We start from the raw sequence: 13359 nt of genomic DNA on the forward strand, positions 1-13359 counted from the left end.
GAGAGTTACTCTTAATAAACATTTGATAGTGTATGGAGGGTGGGCAAGGGGTGGTACCCGGGATTGAGACCCCAGACATTCCAAAGAGTTCGGCATCCAAAGGTGGTAGGAGCTGAAGCTAGGCTTTCCCAATTTTATGACTCATTCTCCAAGCGGGAGGGCACACAGGACGGAACCGATAGGCCATTGTCCCTTCACTGCCAACCCCACAGGACATCTCTCTCTCCTGTCAGCAGTGCTGACTTGCAGAATGCGTACAGCATTATCGAATCATGGCTAACAATGAAAGTGTCGATGGCCACACTGAAAACAGGGATTCCAAGCTGACAGGGCACATCGTGGTCATTGTACTAAGGCAAACTAGACTGGCCCCTAAGCTCTCTGAGAAGCCAATGACCCAATTGTGTCTGTTGGCATTACATAACCAGACTGGCCTTCCCAAAGACTTTTTCACTTTGTAGCTAACTCATACCCAACCTAGAATCCACTCCACCAAGGAGCATATTTAATATGTAGGTATGTGGATCTCTAGACATTCTGAAATCAAGCTTTATTTCCATCTTTTCCTAGAACTTCATCCATCTCTTCTTAAGCATTCCCTTCTCATCCCTTCTTATTTATAATTATTAAATTGACTCACTCCAAAAGATAAGACTATAGATGTCTATGAATCATTAAAAAGAGAGTCTGGCAATGAAATTTCTAGACAACAGATGCCATAGAGCAGAATCCTCCCTTTTAAAAGATGAGAAAAGAGAAGTACCTACTAATGTGAGGAATTTTAAGAATAACAATAGTTCACTCTTTCTCTTAAAAAAAAAAAGGCCAACATAAAAGGGTGGATAAAATCGAGCGACTCACTAGATCTGGTTTATGACATTTTTAATGAAGCAACAATTAGGCTGAGGAATTAGGACCTTCCAACTACTGTGGCCATTCTAGAGCATTTTATAGCTGATATCCTGATTTCTCACAATATCCCCATGAGGTTAGAGTTATTCTCCCCCATCAAAGATGAGCAAAATGTGGACCGAAGGAATTCAAAGCGGTGCAGCGGGTGTCTCAGGGCTGGGAGTCACACTGGTCCATAGAGCTCAGGCCACGCCTACCTACCACTTCCTAATCCCACCTTCCAAAACTTTTATCAGTAACAAGATTACTATGAACCGACATCTGAATATCAAGCAAAGCAAATGTAAAATGATCCCTAACTACCGCACTCTAATGCCCCTATGCTCTCCTCATACCCCCTCATTTCCTCTCACAATGCACATCGTAGTCAGCTGACATGGCCAAGGCGAACCAAGAGGAAAGGAAACCATCAAAGTGAAATGCTAATGTTCATTTCTGGATGGATTTCCAAGTGCTCATTTTGAATCTACTAAGTAGAGAGCCTCGTCAATAGACACCCTAAAGAGACATCCAGCTAGTCTTGGCTGGATCTGTTTTCTAACTTCTCTTTCTTGCCCCACAGAGACTCTCTGGATGGATCTATCATTTGAATCCCATAGGGAAACACAGCACATACTTGAAATCCCATCAACGGTCCCAAATTGTTCACAACCAAAGAAGCCAAAAGCCTCCAACCACTATTCCCTTCCTTTTGATTCTGTGCAGAGCCATCACATATGTTTTGAATGACCACTTATTCTAAAAGACCCTAAAAGGCAAAACAGAGCTCACACGAATACAAACATTTTGGAGGCCCCGGGCGTTCCTTTTAAAATTACTTTTGTCAAGAGAAAGCTTCAGGTTACTCTGAAATTTCACACTCCTAGCTGCTGCTTAATAGGACTTTAACTTTTACTCACTCAAAGGGTCTTGGCAAGTCATTTCCCTCTCAGTTTACAGAGCTCCTGTTGTCCCCATGGGAGAGTGGGCTATGACCATCTGTTGTTCCCAAAAGACTCATGCTCTAAAATAGACTCTGAAACTTTTATTAATAAAACATCTATTTTGCAAATCCGGCATTCCGTATTCTCTCCATATAATGCTTTGCAATGCAGCATCTATCAGAAAAACCATTAAACAGTACGGGTAGTGCTTATGCAATACAATTTAATGTCCCAGCAAGAACTAGTGATTTGTTACACACATTATGCACCATTGTAATAGCTCTTTCCAGATTTTAAATGTGTGGAGGGCAAAAAGTCACCAATATTAGCACTAGACTACAAATTCTTTGTAATACCAAGCCATAGCCTAATGTCTAGTATAGAATAGCTATACAATGAAATTTTATGAAAGAAATGACATAATTTGTGTTAAAAATGTCTGTGTTTGTAATAGGTTCAATGATTTTCAAATGCTAAAATTTAGAGAATTGAAAGGAGGAGTGCTGGAAGAGAAGAAAATGTTTCCCCTCTGCTCTTTGGCAAGCATCAGCCATTCATTTTACAAGCCTTCCGGTTTCACTTAGCGTTCTTGTTCACAAGCAACAGAAATTGATTCTAGTTGATAGGAGAAGAAGAGTGAGCAGAAAGTGTATTCATTCACAGAATAGCTGAGAAGGCTAGAGAAGGAGGCTTGGACAATGGGCAGGACCAAAGGTGAGCTACCCGCCTGAAAGAATTTCTGGATGCCGTGTCTTCAAGATCCTTGGCAGGTGCTCGTGCCTGACTGAGCCCAGATTGCACACCATATTGTAGCTTCTAGGGGAATCCGGGGAAGCAAGCGTCTGACATTTCCCAGCTTCCATGATAAGAGGTGGTTTGACTATGGTTTGTAATATGGGAATTCCCCAAAGATAGAAAGGGGTTCACAAATTGGGCAACCAAAAAATATGAAAGAGTCTGCTACACTTCCACCTGGACGAAGCCCCAGGGTTCAGCGTTCTGAATCTCTTCTCTCCTTTGACTTTTTGCCATATCTGCTTTGACAATCCTCAACGCTGACTAAACACACAACCACTGTGTATCATGGGACGCAGGTGGTTAAAAACCACTGAGGAAGTACACACAATTGGTCATGAGTCTTTTGTCTATTCCTAGTAAACACAGTACAGTGGTTCTTTTTTTTTTTTTTAAGATTTTTTATTTATTTGACAGAGAGACAGCCAGCGAGAGAGGGAACACAAGCAGGGGGAGTGGGAGAGGAAGAAGCAGGCTTCCAGTGGAGGAGCCCGATGTGGGGCTCGATCCCAGAACGCCAGGATCACGCCCTGAGCCGAAGGCAGATGCTTAACGACTGAGCCACCCAGGCGCCCCCAGTACAGTGGTTCTAAACCCATCCCTAACCCCTACTCACCCCGTAGGAATTTATTTCTATATGTGTTTAGGGAAATGTGCTCCAGGAAATTTTGATGCAGACTTCTGAGTGGGAACCAAGTCTTAATTTTTGCCATTTTCCACAGCCTCTTTACAAACCATTTCTATTTTTTTGAAGTCCCTCACCCCCACCCATCAGTCTCAATCAATGATCCTTAGGTGGGAAAACGAGGCTACCTGATGCAGACTCGCTTAGCTTTTCTCTCCTTCAACTCAAAATTTCTTCTTCTCTCTACCCATTCCGTCCTCCTGCCTCGCTTAATTTCTCCTTCTTTCCAAGGCTAAACTGGCCACCAGTGCTCATGGTCTAATTTGAGACTTAGTACTTATCTTCCCTTTTGACTCTGTCTTTGGCCTCACTGTCCTGATGTCAAAATTCTCTTCGTTCCAGAAACATTTCAGGTCTTATCTGACCTAACAATTCTTCAGCTTGACCCTGCTTCCCATAAACCACCTTCCCATTCCTCCAACTACCTTCATCTTTCACATCTAAAGATCTGAAAGGAGTGGTCTATACTCATAAATGCTTTCCCTCCACTTTTTTTTTTTAAAGATTTTATTTATTTATTCGACAGAGATAGAGACAGCCAGTGAGAGAGGGAACACAAGCAGGGGGAGTGGGAGAGGAAGAAGCAGGCTCATAGCAGTGGAGCCTGATATGGGGCTCGATCCCACAATGCCGGGATCACGCCCTGAGCCGAAGGCAGACGCTCAACCGCTGTGCCACCCAGGCGCCCCCTTCCCTCCACTTTTCATTCATTCTCAACTCACTTCCAGGCTGACTTTCCATACACACACTGCTCTCCCATTGTCACTCCTGGCTTCCTGACTGCCCAAGCCAGTGGCTCCTTCTTAGTCTGTATCCTTCTTGATCTCTCAGAAGCACCTGACACTTTTGAAAACCCCTTTCCTATTGTTGTGGCTTTTGATACAAACATCCCTCCTGATTTTTCCTTCTACTTCTCAGATGATGCTTTCTTAGACTCCTTTGCTGGGCTTTCTCTTCTTGTTCTGTTTTCCCAATCCGGCCCTTCTCATGTCTTTAGCTATAACCTCAAAATAGATGACACCCAGATGTGTGTCCCCAGTCCTGATTCTTCTGTGCTATGATTCAGTTTTCCAATTGATCATTTCCAATGGGTGCCCGGGCTCTTCTCCCACCCCATCTCCCTTCCATGACTCCTTTCCTTTTATCTTTTTTGAAATTTAAATTCAATTAATTAACATATAGTGTATTATTAGTTTCAGAGGTAAAGTTCAGTGATTCATCAGTCTTTTGTAATACCCAGTGCTCATTACATCACATGCCCTCCTTAATGTCCATCACTCAGTTACCCCATCCCTCCATCCCTCTCCCCTGCAGCAACCCTCATTTTGTTTCCTATGATTAAGAGTCTCTTATGGTTTGTCTCCCTCTCTGATTTCATCTTGTTTTATTTTTTCTTCCCTTCCCTTATGATCCTCTGTTTTGTTTCTTAAATTCCATGTATGAGTGAGATCATATGATAATTGTCTTTCTCTGATTGTGTTATTTTGCTTAGCCTAATACCCTCTAGTTTTATCTGTTACATTGCAAATGGCAATATTTAATTTTTTATGGCTGAATAATATTCTATTGTATATATGTACCACATCTTCTTTGTGGTATATATATTCCATTGTATATATTTACCACATCCATTCATCTGTCTATAGACATCTGGGCTCTTTCCATAGTTCAGCTATTGTGGACATTGCTACTATAAACATTGGGGTGCAGGTGCCCCTTTGGATCACTACATTTGTATCTTTGGGGTAGATACCTAGTAGTGCAATTGCGGGTCATAGAGTAGCTCTATTTTCAACTTTTTGAGGAACCTCCATACTGTTTTCCAGAGTGGCTGCACCAGCTTGCATTCCCACCAACAGTGTCAGAGGGTTCCCCTTTCTCTGCATCCTCGCCAACATCTGTTGTTTCCTGAGTTGTTAATTTTAGTCATTCTGACTGCCGTGAGTTGGTATCTCATTGTGATTTTGATTTGTATTTCCCTGATGCCATGTGATGTTGAGCATTTTTTCATGTGTCTGTTGGCCATTTGTATGTCTTCTTTGGAGAAATGTCTGTTCATGACTTCCGCCCATTTCTTGATTGGATTACTTGTTCTTTGGGTGCTGCGTTTGACAAGTTCTTTACAGATTTTGGATACTAGCCCTTTATCTGATAAGACATTTGCAAATATCTTCTCCCATTCCATGACTCCTTTCAAAAAAGTTTTTTTGTGGTACAATATACATGGCATAAAACTTACCATTTAAATAACTTTTAAGTGTACAGTTCAGTGACATTAAGTCCATTTACATTGTTGTGCTACTCTATTCCTTTTTAATATCCATGTCGCTGGGGCAAGGGAGGACCATTTCCTGTTCATTACTTGCTTATTACAGGGACCTGCCCCACCTCTGTATCACTGGCTGAGCCTGGTGCTGAGTGGTGAAGAGCATGGGCTTGCAGAGTCTGACCTGAGTTTAAATCTCAGCTTTATGACTCTGGCTGAGGCTCTCAACCTCACGGGTCTCACTTTTCTCGTCTTGTTATTCTTTCCTGTTGTTGGGTACACAGTCACTCTGCTAAAGCAATAACAGCTTGGTTTATTTGTGAGCAAACACCCTGCAAAGAACTTGACCTGCGGGAGCTGGTGCTGGAAGTGAAGAGAAAATGAAGTGTTTGAAGAAAGTGATAGATCTTAGCCAGAAAGTAGGAGTTCTGGATATACTGGAGTGGGATGTCGAATCTGGCATTGGTTTGGATTTATGACACAAATAGCTCCACCTGCACCCCTTATGAAAAGGAAGAGAAAACAATCAATCAGTAAAACTGTTTTGGTAACTACTTCAGTGTTCAGGCAGGGTAGTAATTGCTCATCAAGTGACAGGTAAAACCTCTGTACAAAGTTGAAAAAGCAATTTAGTTGAATTGCAAGAATTTGCCCAGGAAAGAGGTGATTTGGGGAAGTTCGATGTGCATACCTTTTAAAATGTCTTTCAAGTCCTGCGTTTATAGGATCATCTAGGGTCTAAAGAGGTCAGGTGTTTGTTTGTTTGTTTTTTCAATGTTTATTATTTCATTTTATGGAGGAAAGATTACTTATGAATGTTTGGAATTCTAGCAGGTCCCTCCTGAATGTTAAGAGGTATTTTGTTTGTATTTAGCATTTATTTCCTTTCGTACTTGGTCTTAGCCATCTCTCACGTTCAGCCCAGGGCCGGTCACAAAAGATGCACTTTAGCACTGTTTAAAGGAATAGGTGAAGCATTTTAGTGACCCGATCCTACTTTTCCTTTCAGAGACTGTGTAGAGAAGTAAAGAATCTCGAAGAGTTTCAGCCCAGAATGTCACAGGATAATGATAAGAACAGATTGCCCTTGACAAAGCACCTTTATATATTTTATCTCATTAATCACTGACGGCACTCCATTTTTCAGATGAGGAAACTGAGGTTCAGAGTGGGTAGGCAAGTTGCTCGCGTTTTCACAGCCCATTTGCCAAGCCCCACCTAGACCAGCGCCAGAGACTACAAACTCTCTGCTGTCTTTCTAAGCCACATTTGGCCTCACAGAGAGGTGGCCTGTGTTGAGCTGTACCCTGCCCTCGGCCCACTTGACCTTTGAGGACCCTGACATCTAAGGCATGTGGGCGAGGCAGCCCTTCCCTACTGGAAATGACCCCACGTGGAGCCCAAGCATCTGGCATGCGCCAGAAGGCGGCCAGAACACTCGGTGGCCACAGCCCGCACGTCACAGCACGTGCTTGGGGCCCGCTTTCTGCCAGAGGCCCCTCTGCTGGCTGGCACGGGCGCCACCTTGCCCTGCTGGGACTCCAAAGAGCGCGCGTCCACCCCGGAGCCGGCCGTGCGCCCTAGCGGCTCGCTGTGCGCCCGCGCCCCAGGTGCCCACTCGCACGCGCGCTCCCCGTCGGCACCTTGGGGACCCCACCTCCCCTGCGGCGGTAGCCCGGCGTCTCCAGCCCGCCTAGAGCCACGGGGGGCGGTGGCCGCAGGTCCCCCACACCCCAGGGGCGGAGCGAGGCGCGGAGACGTCAGGGCGGAGGACCAGCGCGGGGCGGGCGCGCCCTCCCGGCGGCTGCCCGTGGCCCACGTCCCCGACTGGCGCGGCCGGCCGCGGCCCGGAGCTGCAGTTAGCGGCGGCGCTGGGGCGCATCCAGGCGGCCGGGCGGGCGGGGGCCGGAGGCTGAGCCCGGGCGAGCCAGCCGAGCGCAGAGCTCTGCCGGCCACCCCTGAGCGGATCCCCCGCTGCCCCTCGGCTGTCCCCCAGGGCTTCTTGCGCAGCCCCCCGGGGTGCCCATCCATTTCCTTGGGTGACTACAGCGTGTGTTTTGTTTTTCTTTCTTCCCCTCCCTGTGTGCCCTTCTCCAGGATGGCAGAGGCGGAGTTGCACAAGGAAAGGCTGCAAGCCATAGCAGTAAGTCCACTTTCATTTTATTTTCTTGCTCCATTGTCTGGGGTGGAAGGGGACCCCGAGTGTTTCGGGGCCACCGACATTCCAGCACAGTAGCCGCAGGGCATGTGTTTGGGGGATAAAAGTCTGTCAAGGCTCAGCTACGCTGCTTTTTCTTTTATAGTCTGTGGATAGAAACCCGCAGGGCGCGCTTTGGGCTGGGGATTTGAATGTGGAAGATTGGCTTAGAAATAAGATGCTTGCTACTGGGCTTTGGGAAAAGACCAGACGCATGAGGGTGGGGGTGGGGTGATTCCTGGAATATTATCACCCAGTGATCGGTCCTACTCTGACTGCATACACTGGAGAAGCGAGAGAACGGCGACCAGAGCGGTGGCTGCCACCCTTCCTGGGGAAGCTGTTCTGTCTCCTAAGTGGGAAACCAGCAGTCAGCTCCACTGCCAGCCACGCAGTAGCACCATCTCCCCGACACCCGGGGTGTTCCTTTTCCCTGTTCTCTTTGATATTGACAAGGACATTGGCACAAGCCTTCAGCCTGGAGGGGTCTGGGGACTTCTTACAACAACTGAGTCCTGGGCATAATATTCCAAGAGAGCATCCTTCTTCTGGGGGTGGGCAATCTGAAACCTATTTTCAACATACAAAGGAGCAACCAGTTTTGGCAAAGTTTTCATGCACTTTCAGAAAAGTGTACCCTTGTGCATCTTGAGTAAAAAAGAGAACTTTCTGGGACTGTGTAGATTTGAGCAATCTTGCCACAGTGTTGCCAATGATCCACAGATGTGGTATTTTTACTGGAGCCACCGCAGCTGGATTATATATTTCCTTTGCAGATGAGGGAATGATTACTGCTGCTGTATGAAATAATAACAATTAAAAGAGAAGGTCTGTTCACATATTGGCATAAAAGAATCTCTAGCCGTTCTTCTACCTAAGTACCTTTTTTTTTTTTTTTTTTGTCCAGGAATTCTCTGGAAACACATCTAAATTTGTTGGAGAAATAGTGTGTAATGTTTTGGAAGCAAAGTATATTAAAGTGTTTTCAAAATCCTTTGGACAGATTTTTCCTAAGGAAAATGCATACAGGCCCTTCTTTTTAAAAGAATCATTTGATATGGTTTCCAGGGCACTGAGACCCTCTTTACCAACGTCTTCAAATTTTAAATGCCTTGGAGACTTGGCCACTGAAGTGAGAGGAACATTTGTTGGCGGTGTTGAAATGCTATGGGTTTTTTTTTTTTTTTTTTTTTTTTGCCCGTTGGGCAATCTTTGAACTTGGTCCTTCAGAACTCAGGAAAGCTGGCTTTTTTTGTTTTTTTCTCTTTTCCCTTTCCCTCTATGCGTGTGTATTTTGATGGTTAATGAAGTTGTTTATGGTTGTTTCTAAAGCTAGTGGCAAGGCGGTGTGGCCAGTGTGTCATGAACTTGATAAGAATGGAGATATTCAGTTATCGGTGCCATGTAGCTGCTGGGTGTTTTATATAAACTGAATAATAGGCTGCTTTAACCGTCCCCGAAGTGGCTGCTCCAGAGAACGTTCAGTTGCTTCCATAGACTGCGTGAAGGTTTCCAACAGTTGTCACTGCCTTTGCATGAGCAGCTTTACTGGATGCCTGAGGGACAGCTGAGCCTTATGAAAGGACTCGCTCTCTGAACTGGGAGCCAGTAGCAGCTAACACTGGGGCCACCCCTTTCCAAATGGGCCTGGGTAATCCCAGCAGGGGCCAAGTGGGTTTTCAAGAAAGACTGAGCCGGTCTTTTGGAATTCTCTTGAGCATATGATAAGTCTAAACACAAATACTTGTGCCTGTTCAGTTGTGGAATTGAGTTTGTCCTGGACCTGGGAGGCTGTTGATGATTCTCATGAACATATCAGCCTCAGTTAACATATGTGTTGTTAATGGTTCTGATACACTAACAGGGTGTGTGTGTGCGTGTGTGTGTGTGTGTGTGTGGTGAGAGAGAGAGAGAAAGAGAGACTTAAGAAATGAGAGGTCAGCATGTCTTGCGACCATATCAAAAATAGTTCTATGCTATGTTATGGCCTAGTAAACACTCCTCAAATTTGGCAAACCATGCCTCTCTCTAGAATTCTTAGGGGACCCTCCTAGAACTCTCAGGGGACCATCAGGAAGGAGCCCCCAGCCTGCCTCCAGAGCCTAGCACTCCTGCAGTATGTCTGGAACTGTGAAAGAGGAAGAGGACAAGTCCTTACCTCTTCACCAACTTGGGCTCCTCTCTACGAGGCAGAGCAGAGAGACAAGGCTTCTAGTCTGTGGGGTCTTGGGCAGTCTTTCGTCTAGGTGCTGCTCCTTCTTCCGAACGACGAGCGCATGCATTCTACCTCACGGGCTCCTTGTAAGGTTTAGCTGTGATACAGGGGAAGTGCCGGCGTGTGGTTGTCATTAGATGGTATTGGGGCGGAGCTCCCGAGCCCCCGATTCCTCTCTACGGCACTGCTTTGTGCCGTGAGGCTTAGAGGCAACACCTCTGAGGCACAGTGTCTGAACAGCCTTTTCCATTTCTCCCTTTAACTCCGACTAAAGGCCAGGCTGTGTCCAGCATCAATTCCTCTAGCTGCCTCAGACACAGGTATAGAGCTGTCACCTGAGATTCACCCATCCATTCATTCAGCAGGTACTCACAGCATGCCTCCTCTGGGAACGTACTATTGACACCAAAAAGTCAGTGTCCCCAAGTGTCAGCCATCAGAGGGAAGATACTACCGGTTTCATACTCATGTCCTGAAAGGACAGATGTCCTGTGACCCATTTGTCACATGGTCATCTGGGATTGTTTTCTTTTTTTTTCTTTACCCCCAAGGGAATGAAATACTCAAAAACTGTGGTACTTTAATTGAATCTTCCTGTTGAATCCAGAGCCTGATCAATGAGAAAAGATAGATCTTGTCCTGTCCTTTGCCAAAAGAAGAGCAAGTCCATCTTGACAACTTTCTGTACTCCCAGGCACTCTTTCCACCTGTAGGGACATTCCCAAAGTGGTAATTTCAGGAGACGGCAAAATGCTTCTGTAGCAGAATGAATGTGAATAATAATTCCAGGGAATAATAATACAATTGCCATTTATTGAACATTATCTGTTCAGCAAGGCACCCTGTGATCTGCTTTTTTTTTTAACCGTAAGTTTTTAATAATCTAAAGGAGAAACACAGAGAAACAATTATTGTACGGTGCCAGGAGTACTTATGCAAATGAGCACTCACGTGGAACAGGTAAACCAACCTCACAACCTCAAGGAGTTGTGGAACATTCCCCAGAGAGGAGGCATTGGAGCAAGTCCTGAAGACTGGGTAAAATTACATTTAACGTAATAACCTTCCTACTTAGCAGAAGACATTTATTTGTTTATCGTTAGTTTGATTATTACTTATTTGGAACAGTTAATATGAGAAAGGAAAAGCCAAAAGCATGAAGAAGGACAGTCAGTAGGTAAAGGCACACAATTGGTGGTAAGACAAAAATGCATTTTAACACAACTGACGTCATTTGATACTACTAAATTGATGAAGCAGGAACTACTGTATGATCCATGTTTTAAAAGAGCCCAACATTAACAGAGAGTGTCAGAGCCAGGATTTGAACCCATGCTCCAGGGCACTGGAGCCCTTATATTGACTACTGCCCCGAATTGCTACTCCCAAGATGGCGGCAATCTTCTGCTTTTCCTACGAGCACACTGCTCAGGTGGTTCCAACAGCCTCCGTGCGCGCCAACAAGGGAGACTGATTCAGTAGCGCTGGGAAAGGCCAAGACAAACCAGGAGGCCCACATCCTTTTGAGACTCTTCCAAGCTGGGTTTCCGTGCATGGAAATATCTGATGTACTTTCTAACTGAATGAGTAACACTCCCTTGGGAAAGAAGCTACAGTGTCTCGATGGAAATCAGCTTTGGGAGAGGATGTTGTTATGTCTGCACATCCGAGAGGAAAGCGGTCTTCCTTGGGTATGTGGGAAGCTAAGTACATGTTGCAGAGGTCAGCATGTGCAAAAGCCCTCAGGGCCATGTGGACAAGGCGTCGGCCTCCACCAGGGCCCAGCATGAGCACGGTCACAAATATGGAAGTTCAACCCAACCTACACATGCTTTTTTAGAGAATTTCGTCATTAATAAGAACCCACTCTGTGGAATGATAAAAATGCTCTTTTGCGTCTGTATGCCAGTTTACACTGTAGAGACACCTGCGTAGGTGACCTTAATTCTGAGCTGTGTGGGGCATTATCTTCACTTCACAACTGAAAATACAGAGATATTCAAGCTCACATGGTGAGATGGGGAAGAGTTGTATGAAGTCTGGTCTCTCCCGACTCCCGATCCCTTGTGTTAGTGGCACATCTAGCTTGGAGGGGGTACCCTGATGAGGGTGGGCGCTGCCACCAGGACCCTCCTGAGCGAGAGTCCTGGGGTCACGAGGAGAGGGATGAGCTTGTGGGTATGTGGGCCTGGATGTGCCTCCATGAAATCTGCCCTTTAGGGGAGCTCACTTTGGGCTCCCCTCCCTCTTGAAACTCTCACACAGTTAGTGGGTCTGTGGCTCCCACCCGATCCCATTCTATGTCCCGAGAAGGCCTGGATGTAGGTGGGTGGCTTAGGCTGGTCAGTGTGTACCTGCAGAGAAACGCTTTTGGCATTCCTTGGATTCACGTCTCAGTGCCTCTTCTTGCCTTGAGATGATAAGGCCTCGAATACCACAGGGTTAGAGTATGGGACGAGGGGCCGGGGTGCCAATCAGCCTGTGTTTGATCCAGGCCACTTAGGTTGCTCTGCAGAGCCTGGGTAAAAGTCCCGGCTGCAGTTTACACATGATCCAGCCCAGCCCAGCTAGCCCAGTCAGGGACCCCCTCAGAGGATTTAGAGACCCAAACCCCAAACCCTATAGTAAAAAAACAAAACCAAAACAAAAACCAACTGATTCTTGCAGGGACCATCCCCATACATGTCCCTTGTGAACCCCTGTCATTGGCAAGTAGCTGGCAAAGGAATAAAGAACTGAAGATCGTGGCCACTCATTGCTGTCGTCCTCCATCTCAGAGATGTGGGTGATACCCTGCTCCTCAAATTTCCTGTTAAGGCCTAAATGATAGTTTGCTCGGGATATTGGTGCTGAGCAAGTGTTCACCCCAGCTGAGTCTGCAGGGTCACCCAGAAGATAGGTGTCACCTTGGGCTCATTTAGCGTCATTGCCGAATCTGAGAGTGCCAAGGCCGGCCTTACACAAAGACATGCAAGGGTCATATATACATTAGACCTCTGAGTATTTCAGGCTTTAGCCTCTTGGGACAAAGAGCAGCTGCTCTAGCAAGGGCCTTGAGAAAGAGTAGAGTCATCATTAAAAAGTCATCATAAAAAAAGCCTAGGAAGGGGGCTTGTGGGTTATGATTTGTCAGTATTTAAGGGAGACCAGGGCTCAGTACTGGTGCTTCTGTATTTCTTCTGGGCTGCCCAGCACTTTTGGGACCCGTGCTGTTGGTCCTTCGAATTACCTGCATTTCATCACTGATTCCTTTCGGGAATGTTGTTCAACATTCAACTAGCTTGACCATAATCATTATGTGGTGTGACATCCGTCATCATGTGGTATGACATTGATGGAGACAGCAAATGGGCACTGATGCACGGA

At 46.0% G+C, this 13359-nt stretch overlaps 1 protein-coding gene across 8 annotated transcripts in view; it reads left to right on the top strand.

The window, feature by feature from the left end:
• PALM2AKAP2 (PALM2 and AKAP2 fusion) overlaps positions 1-13359 on the top strand; it is a 564113-nt gene that overhangs the window by 229110 nt on the left and 321644 nt on the right. For 7 of the 8 annotated variants that reach the window (XM_048223130.2, XM_057313652.1, XM_048223131.2 and 4 more), the window contains one exon: positions 7679-7724. In XM_048223130.2, the coding sequence (XP_048079087.1) occupies positions 7679-7724 (46 nt within the window). Of the gene's footprint in view, positions 1-7175; positions 7192-7678; positions 7725-13359 lie in introns of those variants that run through there. The other variant, XM_057313651.1, reaches the window with a different exon arrangement.

Source organism: Ursus arctos, unplaced genomic scaffold (assembly GCF_023065955.2).
Source record: "Ursus arctos isolate Adak ecotype North America unplaced genomic scaffold, UrsArc2.0 scaffold_18, whole genome shotgun sequence".
NCBI classification, from domain to species: Eukaryota; Metazoa; Chordata; class Mammalia; order Carnivora; family Ursidae; genus Ursus; species Ursus arctos.